A 10,103-nucleotide genomic window follows, 5' to 3' on the forward strand; every position below is an offset into this window, starting at 1 on the left:
TGACCCAGTGACACCCATGACTTCAGATATCTTCTAACGTACGACGTACTCTGAAGCTCTCATCATCAAACTTCCTAGATGGCATCTTTAAGCCCATCTCCATCAAGACTAACTAATTGACAAGTGCAAATTTTGGGGCATTCTAAGTGTTCAATAATCTTCCACCTCCAGACCACGAATGGCGTACATACCATTCTGACTCTCTCGGTTCAAGAATATTGAACAGGGGCAGCTGTCATACCCCAAAATTTGCCCATTAATATTTCAAGACATTTTTCAGGGCACTCCGACTCATTTTTATGACACTGATCTTAAAGGAACAAAGGCCCAGCTCACGAATGGCCCAATCCAGAAAATGGCCCAAACTGGCCTGTTCGCTACGCGTTCGCTACACGCTCGCCTAGCGAACGTTCGCTACACGTTCGCTACACGCTCGCCTAGCGAACGTTCGCTACACGTTCGCTACACGCTCGCCTAGCGAAGCTGACAGACAACAGAAAATTTCGGGCTTCATTCTGAGCCCATTAGGTCATGAAAAAGAGCATTATAAATACCAGCACTTCAGTAATGAAAAGAGAACGAAAAAGGACGAAAGGAGAACCCTAGCAAGCAAACCCTCGCGCTCACAGACGGAAAACCCTGGAGGCTAACCCTGAGAATTCCGAGAAACCCTGAAGGAAAAGCCGGCGGCAGCAAGGTCACTTCCGCTCAATTCGATCCGGTCGGCCAATTCAAGGTTACAATTCGATTACAAACAGGTTGGCATTGCTATTACTACCTTATGTTCTTAATTTGCATATGTCATTATGATTAAATTTATGAAAATATCTTAAGTTTGTCATGTGAATTGTAGTGTGCACTTGAATACCTTAAATGATTAACCATATAATTGTTGTAATGAAAGCCATAAGGCATAAAATTGGTTGAAATTGTACTGATATCAAAACCAGAATCCGCAGTCGCTCGCTAGCACGTCGCTAAGCGAGCATGAAGCGAGTATTCGCTAAGCCTTCGCTAGGCGAGGCAGGCGCGAACCTGACAGTAGCCGACTTTTCTATTCTGATTTTTCATTCATGTTTTATCATAGCCAGGCATTGTTTATCTGATCATATTACTGTTGTGATTTCTTTTGCGGTGTAATCCTCGATTGCACCCTGATTTGGTATTCTAACCCGTTTGCTGAATGTTGCAAAGGTTCACACACCCCAGGAAAAGATTGTTGTTTAGGTCTTCCACTTTATTTGTGGGATACCCTTGTGAAGAGCTGTCCTAAATTGCTTAATTAATTTTAATTAATTAATTTTAATGTATTAATTTTAATGTATTATTTTTAATGTATTGATTTTAATGTGGAGATTCACCCTAATTACTTAATTAACTTTAAAATATGGACTTTAAATATGTGATCTTGGACCTCTCTTTTGCCTTACGATATTACGGTATTACGGTCATGTCCCGCGAATGTGGGGATACACTTAGCAAAGACCCTTCGATTAAATCATCATAAAATAAATCATGGTCCCTCGGATGTTGCCTTCGAATATATGATTTCGTCCCTCGATGACCCTTCGGTGTAGCCTACGGTTAAATGATGATCGTCCCTTCGAATGCTAAGGTATCCTTACAACTGTTGCCTTCAATGACCTATCGATGACCCTACGATGACCCTTAAACATCCAAAGGGTAAAATTACTTACTTCTCAATAGTAAGGACAGTTTTACCCTCATAAGGATAGGAAACGTTCATAACGACCTTAGGAAGGTATAACTCTCAATTGCTGGATCATAACCTAAAACATTTCCCACCCCTCACACTTTGCAAATCCTAGAAAATCACCACTCGGTATACATTCATACTAGAATCATTACCAAGTTACATTTTTCTAAACCGTTTTCAAAATCAAACGAGATAAATACTTTGTATACATTCATACGAGAATCATTACAAAGTTAAATTCTTTTTTTTCGAAACATTTTTTTTAACAATTCACGAACACTTTTCAGACAAAAATATAAGTGATCCAGCAATTAAGAGCCCATGGATAACCATGGATACAAAGGGTGCTAATACCTTCCCTTTGTATAATGTACCTCCCGAACCCAAAATCTATTGAGGTCTTTCCTGTTCTTTTCCACCTTTCCTTATTGGATAAAAGAAAAGTCGGTGGCGACTCTTGCTATCCGCGACATTGCGATAAAAAGCAAAACACCCCGAGTCAGTTCACCGTATGACAGTGTCTTTTCAAAACTTACCAATGCCTATTGGTTGGTTGCCATTGGAGCCTGTTAAAGTTTCTACAGGTTTTATTTGCTTTATATTTAAGTTTTTTCCCATCACTCCATCCGTTTGGGAAGTGAAAGAAGAAGGTGAAGGCTCTGGAGCTGTTAAAGAAGAGACTGCCCAAACTGTTGTCGTCATTGAGCATTGGTATTTCACTCTTTTTATCGTTTTATCATTTTCTTGCTTTCATTCTAATGTGATTGATAGTGCATAGTTCTTTTGTGACTCAATGTTGGTTTTTTTCTTTTGTGTTTTGTGATTGCAGTTTGAGATGGGGATATACCTGAGCGCTCCAAAAACTGAGAAGGCCTCTAAAGATGGTGAGAATGGCATGCTTCGCTTCGGTTTGTCTTCGATGCAGGGTTGGCGTGCTTCTATGGAAGATGTTGTAACTATTCTTTTCTTATAAGCACCTAATAAACTTATAAGAGATTTTCTATATGCTAGGTATTAAATACACATCTCAATATAACTGCTCTCATAAGTTATAAACTAATCTAAACAAAACCGGGTTTCTATTTTGTTAGATTAATTTAGAATGGGATAGAAATGCCGTTTTGATCTTCTTTACATATAGAATGCTGTTTTATCCCATTAATTTTTGTTTGCAATATCTGTATTTTGTTCTGTTGGCCTTGTTAAAGGAAAATGGGTAAACTAGTTGCTTATGGAAATAGCTTATAACATGTCTATATGTGTTGAAAAGTATATCTTCGGCAAATATTTTTATATCGTATCCACAGAGATTGGTTGATATTACCGCCGTTCTATAATCCGGTTTGTTATAAGTTTAGAAATTAACAAAGGTGTTTTGTTTGGAAATTATCTTGTGAGTAAATGTCACTAAAAACAGTAAAATGGTTTTAATCAAATATAAAAGCTTGGCAAGATTGGAGTTCACTATTTCAAATGCTTATGCTTCCTTATGATAACTATATAGATTTAAGATTATTGATGATGTTCAAGTATCCTCTCAAAGTCATTTATGTCTAAATGATATTGTGATAATCACTATATTGATTCTTAGACGATCTCTCCACCTAACTATCAATATAGCAATCTTTAATGTTTAATACCAAAGAAGAGTAATGAATAAATCTATCTCTACAACTTATTCACTACTTGAAAATCTGTTTTATGTCAAGACTCAAATAATCTCTCTCGACAACTACTCAAATCTGGTTTTCAACTTAGGGAAAAAACAATATTCAATACATCAACAATCTTTATCATATATATAAATCAAATGAAATACATAAACATATGAGAATAGCTACTACCTCCAATCTTGACAAAAGGGAGTTTAGCTCCTCATCACCATTGTTACAAAGCAGAATGTTAAAGAAGAAAAACTCTGTTTTTCTCTCTTACAAAAATCTTTCAATGTCAATGTGTGAATGATAATGAATGAATCCCTAGAATAATGTATTTTTCTCTACAAAAAGGGTTGACATTTCCTTAATTAGTCATTCTCATCCAAAACAGAAAAGCTATTCCAAGGCAGACATCAAAATGGCAAACAACTTTTTCCTGAAAGACAACACTTTTGGCCCTTAACCAGCTTGCTGGATTCGCAGCCTTCGCGGCGCGAAGGCAGTTCGCGGCGCGAACTGTTGCTTATCCAGCTTCCTTGTTTGGCAAGCTTCATCCAAGATGTGGTGTTGCATTCCAAAAGCTTTTTCATCTAAAAGTTCTACAAAAACTGAAAAATCTGTGAAATAACTATTCAAAACAAAATAAATTAAATCTAATTGCATTTATACAAATTAATAAGAACAAAAGTGTGTAATTACATCAAAACTTGGTAAAAGGGACCAATAAAATGATATAAAAAGTAGTACTAATTGGTCCCTAACAATATGCTGGTTTTAGCTTATTTCCATAAGCTCTCCATGATAGCTTAAGAAAAAATGCATATAGCTTATATGAAAGCACTTATATGATAACTTGATAAGCGCTAATACTATATAAGCGCTTAATTAAACTGTTTAATCTAACAAGGTCTAACCCTAGTTTATTTCTTTGACTACAACTTACGAGGATCGAGTATTTACATTCCAAGGGAATTCTGCATAGAGATATCAAACCAGATAACTTCCTTATGGGTCTTAGGAAGAAAGCAAATCAGGTAGCTTCATTATTATTCTTTCATTTCTTAGCAAACTTAAATGAAGAATAGCTTTCCCATTTTGTAATTCTTTTATACTTCCAAATTTTATTATACGATGATTTATGAAATATGCAACACTCGCAGGTTTGTATGATTGATTTTGGACTTTGCAAAGGATATAGAGATCCTATCAGCTACAAGCACATTCCATACAGGTATAAGATTTTGAGATTTTTAATTTCGATGATAAGCGATGAATCTTTCTATTGCTAGTCATTTTTCTCGATGAAAAACAAACTCGGTTACAAAACATCTTAGTAACTTGTGCCTTATCGTTTTGAGTTTATCTAGCCATGTTAGTGTTGCTTAATATTTTGTTTTACCTTGATAAACTCATCTAGAGAGAACAAAAACTTAACAGGAACTGCACGTTACGCGAGTTGCAATACTCATAAAGGAATTGGTTAGTACGTAAACGAGTTTCTCATTCTTTATTGTCTATATATGCAACCTAGAATTTTCCATCACAATTTCGGTTTTACTTCTTCAGAACAAAGTCGCAGAGATGATTTGGAGTATCTTGGTTATGTTCTTTTGTACTTTTAAGAGGAAGGCATATCTCATCCTATTGATTCTACTTTCACCGATTCTTGCGAGTATCAATTGTTTAAGGATTTTTCGGTAAATGTAGGACTTAACTGTTTGACTCTTGTATTTTATCCTTGCTTGGCAGGGTCTGCAAGCTGCCACGAGAACACAAAAATATGAAAAGATTTGTAAAACGAAGTTATCAATTCGCACCGAGGTACACAGATTGTGTTTTTCCCATTGTTACATACCCCCTCTGGTATTTAACACCTGACTACAATTTTCTTGTTCCTAGGTACTTTGTAAATCGTATCCTGTGGAGTTCGCTTCTTACTTTCATTATTGTCGTTCCTTGACATTTGATCAACGACCAGATTATGGATATTTTAGACGCCTGTTTCGTGAATTATTCACTTCTAAAGGTATTGGCTGTTTGTTTATCATATGCAAGTAATGGCTTGTTTAAGATGTCAATTTGCATTTTGGTTCACTTTTTTCCCATTGGTTGATCCATCATATCCGGAGCCAACAATTTCAAAAACTAAACCGATACATGATTCGTTTCCTACTCTATTGTCATAGTCATAGGCTTGTAAGTAAGTCAACGGCTCATTGTCATAGGTTATACAAGTGTACTCTATATGTTACTGCATATGCTAAAAGAGTTTCTTTCAGTCGTTTTCTACTATCACTTGTCAATGGTAATTATTGTTACTCATGGTCATTTAGTGACTTCATAATTATTGAATTCATATGATGTTATCTATGTTTTTATTTACTGTTATATTCTATTGGTTTCATTTGTTCAGGATGAATCTTTGAAGACATCATTGAATCATTCAAAGTAAAGCTCATTAATTAATTATAGTTAGACTATCGGTGGATATTACTTTGAATTTGTCATAGTTGTAGTAATTTGTATATTGTAAGTTTTGAATATGTCATAGTTGTACTATATATTGTATCATCTTTAAAATGTTCAATCTGAGTTTTGGCCTATTATTAATTTTAATATGATAAGAATAATTTTAGTTTCTGAACAAATACTCAAAATGTGTCATTGGGCTTAAAATGAATCAACCTAATAACCCGAATAAACCGCTTAAACAAACCCGCAATCCGCACAAACCGAACCCGTCCAAACCGTGTTGATATTGGGCGGAAATGAGCCTTCATATATGAACCGTGGGTTAGACTGGGTGAGGGTTTGGGCCCGAAACCGCCCGGCCCGGCCCGTTGTCCAGCCCTAGTTATTGCCACTTACTTACTCATTAAAAACAAACATGTACATTTTATATGTTCACTCATTTATTTCTCTAGTATTATACATGTTTGCAGAACCATTATTTGCCCTTTAGGGCACCACCGACATCAAAAATATCGTCATAATACACAAGTCAAATCAGAAGAGAAAATTTAATATAAAGTAAGAGTTTATTTTAATGAAACATTTTAATTAGAGAAAACAATTATTTAAAGAAATTTAAAATGAATTAATTTTTTAGATTAAAAATATAAAAATTGTTAAAATAACATTAATTAATAAAATATTTTATTCAAATTAAATTTAAATTTTTTTAAATTTAATCAAAAAATATAATTTGCAATTACTCCTCCGAATATTAATTATTTATTTTTAATTTATCGAATTTTATAAGATGATCCTTATATTTTATAAAAAATTTAAACTCATCTTTAAACTTTTTAAAATTGGTAAATAAGTCCTTAATCATTTTAAATTTTATAAATTATTCGCTTCAAATCTTGAAAATTATTAACTGGTTTATATTTCTTATATTTTATATTTAATCTAACGGGAGGTGGGAGGTTCTATATCAACGTGATATTTTTTATCATATATTATATATATATATAATATATATTTATATATATATATATATATATATATATATATATATATATATATATATATATATATATATATATATATATATATAATATATATATATATATATATATATATATATAAAAAGTTGTGTTTCTCTCATCTTTGGGATGAAATATTTTAGGGGTTGACATTGAGTTTATGAAATGTTGATGACTTATTTATAAAGGAATCATGGAGAATTTCTTTTCCCTCTTGACTAATGAGAGATAACACTATTGTATGGCGATATAGTCCATATGACATTATTCTTAGACCGACACGTCATATATATATATATATAATATATATATATATATATATAATATATATATATATATATATATATAACAAATCAAATAAATCTTTTTTTCTATTAAATTTATTAATAAAAATGTAATTATAACACAATTTTTTCATATTTTAATAATGATTATTTGAAATGATTCAAATTTTGAGACTTCTTTTATGGTCGTGTAAACAATTATAGCAGTCCGGCCCCTTTAGGCATATGCTATTACCTAATATGAAAAGGTCCAAAACATGTACTATAAACAATTATGATAGTGGTCTGATCCACATACTATAAACATGTACTATAAACAATTATCATTAAAAACAAACATGTACGTTTTATGTTCACTCAGTTCTCTATTAGGGCAAAAGTAATTTTTATCCACCACATAAAATTGTACTTTTTACCAACAATAACAAATTATAAAATCATTTAAAAATTATATATTATAAATATATTATAATAATTTTTTAATCAATGTAATTAAATATAATCAAAGTAAAAGTGATCTAATATTCATAGAACATCATGAAACTCTCCGCAACAAATATCTAAATATTCATAGCGATTATCCTTTGCTCATTAAAAACCCTCATGATCTTGTTCCCTTTTGGGAGGTTGGCATTTACCACGACAATGATTTAGTTCCTGATCTTCAAACAATATCTCTTCTGAGATTTTTCTCGACTCATCTACCTTATGAATCATTGTCAAAATCTGTGAAAGACTCGAGTTGCAAGGTGGTCTATCTATGTAAACATCCTAAAGACACTTTTGTTTCACTGTGGCATTTCTCAAATAAGACAAGACCAAAAAGCAGGGAACTCTTCCATTAGAAATGTTTTTTAGAGTTTTTGTAGAGGAGTAACTGCTTGTGGACCTTTTAGGGAGTATGTGTTAGGATATTGAAAGAAAAGTTTGGAAAGTCTAAAGAAAATTATGTTTTTGAAATATGAAACAAAAATAAGAACTAATTTTTATTTAAAAGAGATTGCTAAATTTTTGGAGTGTCCATTCTCCAAAGACGAAGAATTTAAAGGTGTGGATCCTGATATATTAAATTTGTGTAGTTTTGAGAAGTTGAGTAACTTGTAAGTCAATAAATTTGAAAAAAGCATCTTATGAAATTGAAAACAAAACTTTTTTCCGTCTTGACCAAGTTGGAGATTGGAAAAGTCTACTTACAACAGAAATGATTTAGTATATAAATGCTATCATAGAAAAAAATTCTTAACCATGGGTTGAAGTTTTAGAATATGAGATATTTCAATTATTATTACGTTGTAATGTGCTTTATTTTGTTGATACCACTTTTGTTTTGTTTGTATTGTGTTACTTTGATTTTTTTTCTAGTTTTTCTTTTCAGCTTTGCACCAGAGATCTTCGGCTACTTTAGTCCGTTTCCGTCAATAAAATTTTACTTATAATTTTTTTTCACATTTTTGTAAATTTTTATAATTTTAATTATTTAATAAATGTAGAGAGGTAATATATATAGTTAGTCAGTTAGTTAATTAGTTAATTCTGACCAAATGATACCAATGTATCAAACTTAACAAAATGACACCTCCAATAACTTTTGATCCTATGTTCGTATAATACAATTTACCGTTTTATTAAAATCTATTATCATATAGGCCACATTTATAAAATTTCACATCAATCAAAAATTAATTAATATATTAAAGAGAATGATAAAAGTGAACAAATATAAAAATAACTATGTTATTTTTCTTGTTCGTGTTATTGTTTGATTGTGGTGGTTTTAAAAAGTTTTCATTTTTAGAAACCTAATTCAATACTCGTTCTTGTGTTTCTTGCCACCTTCAATTGATATCAGAGTTCCTGTTTTAGTCTTGATAAGATTATCAAACACTTAAAAGTGTCAGATAAAGATTATGTGTGAAACACAATGTATACATATCTTCGATCATGCCCAGTTCATCAAGAAACTTAGTGTCAGAACTTTCCGATCATGCCCAGTTCATCAAGAAACACGGTTCTCTCCTCAATTTGGTTACCACAGGTTTCAAAGAAGATATGATGAGAGTTTTATTCCAGTTCTTCGACCCTAAACATCATTGCTTCACATTCCCAGATTATCAGTTGGTACCTACACTGGAAGAATTCTCCAGACTGCTTGGGATACCTATCCTTGATCAAATACCTTTCAGTGGTTTAGAAAAGGTTCCGAAGTCTGAAGAAGTTGCCGCAGCTTTACACATGACGAAGTCCGACATTGAAGCTAATTGGGTAACAAGGAGTGGATTTAAGGGTTTACTTGCCAAATTCCTGACAAATAAGGCCCGAGAATTCTTAAAAGTTATGAATGTCCGTGCTTTCGAAGACATCCTGGCATTGCTAATCTATTCCATATGGACGTAGTACCAATCATTAAACTCATGACTTATTTTAGAAGAACATGTGGGCTATCTTACGTACCAAAATAATCTTTCAGAGTTATATATATATATATATATATATATTATTATTATATATATATATATATATATATATATATATATATATATATAATATATAATATATATATATATATATATATATATATATATATATATATATATATATATATATATATATATTAAAATAATTCTAGTAACAAATTATCAATGTCACACTGGATGTTATGAGATCCAATTCTGCGTAGACATGAAATGTATGCAGAAGGTAAATGAAAAATGCAGTAAAAAGACACAGATAATTGTTTACCCAGTTCGGTGACAAACACACCTACGTCTGGGGGCTACCAAGCCAAGGAGGAAATCCACTATAAGCAGTATTAACTCAGGACTTAAACCAATTGTTTAATCCTATCACTTAAGACCTACCCCATGCAATTTCAATCTAAACTAAGACCAGAGTTCCTACTCACTCCCCCTCAATCACCACAGTGATTACAACCTTTAATTAGTTTAAAGTCAAT

At 32.2% G+C, this 10,103-nt stretch overlaps 1 protein-coding gene and 1 pseudogene across 1 annotated transcript; both read left to right on the forward strand.

The window, feature by feature from the left end:
• Nucleotides 1-2,255: 2,255 nt before the first annotated feature.
• Nucleotides 2,256-5,827, forward strand: LOC127137065 (casein kinase 1-like protein 4). The gene is made up of 10 exons (XM_051063560.1): nucleotides 2,256-2,447; nucleotides 2,547-2,669; nucleotides 4,317-4,409; nucleotides 4,536-4,606; nucleotides 4,793-4,854; nucleotides 4,942-4,992; nucleotides 5,099-5,196; nucleotides 5,275-5,401; nucleotides 5,601-5,680; nucleotides 5,789-5,827. The coding sequence occupies exons 1-10, from the start codon at nucleotides 2,256-2,258 to the stop codon at nucleotides 5,825-5,827; spliced, it is 936 nt and encodes a 311-aa protein (XP_050919517.1).
• A 1,661-nt stretch (nucleotides 5,828-7,488) lies between these two features.
• On the forward strand, nucleotides 7,489-8,412 carry LOC127137066 (cytosolic sulfotransferase 5-like; annotated as a pseudogene).
• Nucleotides 8,413-10,103: the final 1,691 nt, after the last annotated feature.

This window comes from Lathyrus oleraceus, chromosome 4, assembly GCF_024323335.1.
Source record: "Lathyrus oleraceus cultivar Zhongwan6 chromosome 4, CAAS_Psat_ZW6_1.0, whole genome shotgun sequence".
NCBI lineage: Eukaryota > Viridiplantae > Streptophyta > Magnoliopsida > Fabales > Fabaceae > Lathyrus > Lathyrus oleraceus.

What these genes read in the sequence shown, in the direction of transcription:
- LOC127137065 (XM_051063560.1), top strand. Translation starts at nt 2,256, where the DNA reads ATGCCTATTGGTTGGTTGCCATTGGAGCCTGTTAAAGTTTCTACAGGT. An exon ending in TACAAGCACATTCCATACAG is followed by an intron (nt 4,607 to 4,792) that starts GTATAAGATTTT and finishes AAACTCATCTAG; the next exon opens with AGAGAACAAAAACTTAACAG. An exon ending in CAATACTCATAAAGGAATTG is followed by an intron (nt 4,855 to 4,941) that starts GTTAGTACGTAA and finishes TTACTTCTTCAG; the next exon opens with AACAAAGTCGCAGAGATGAT.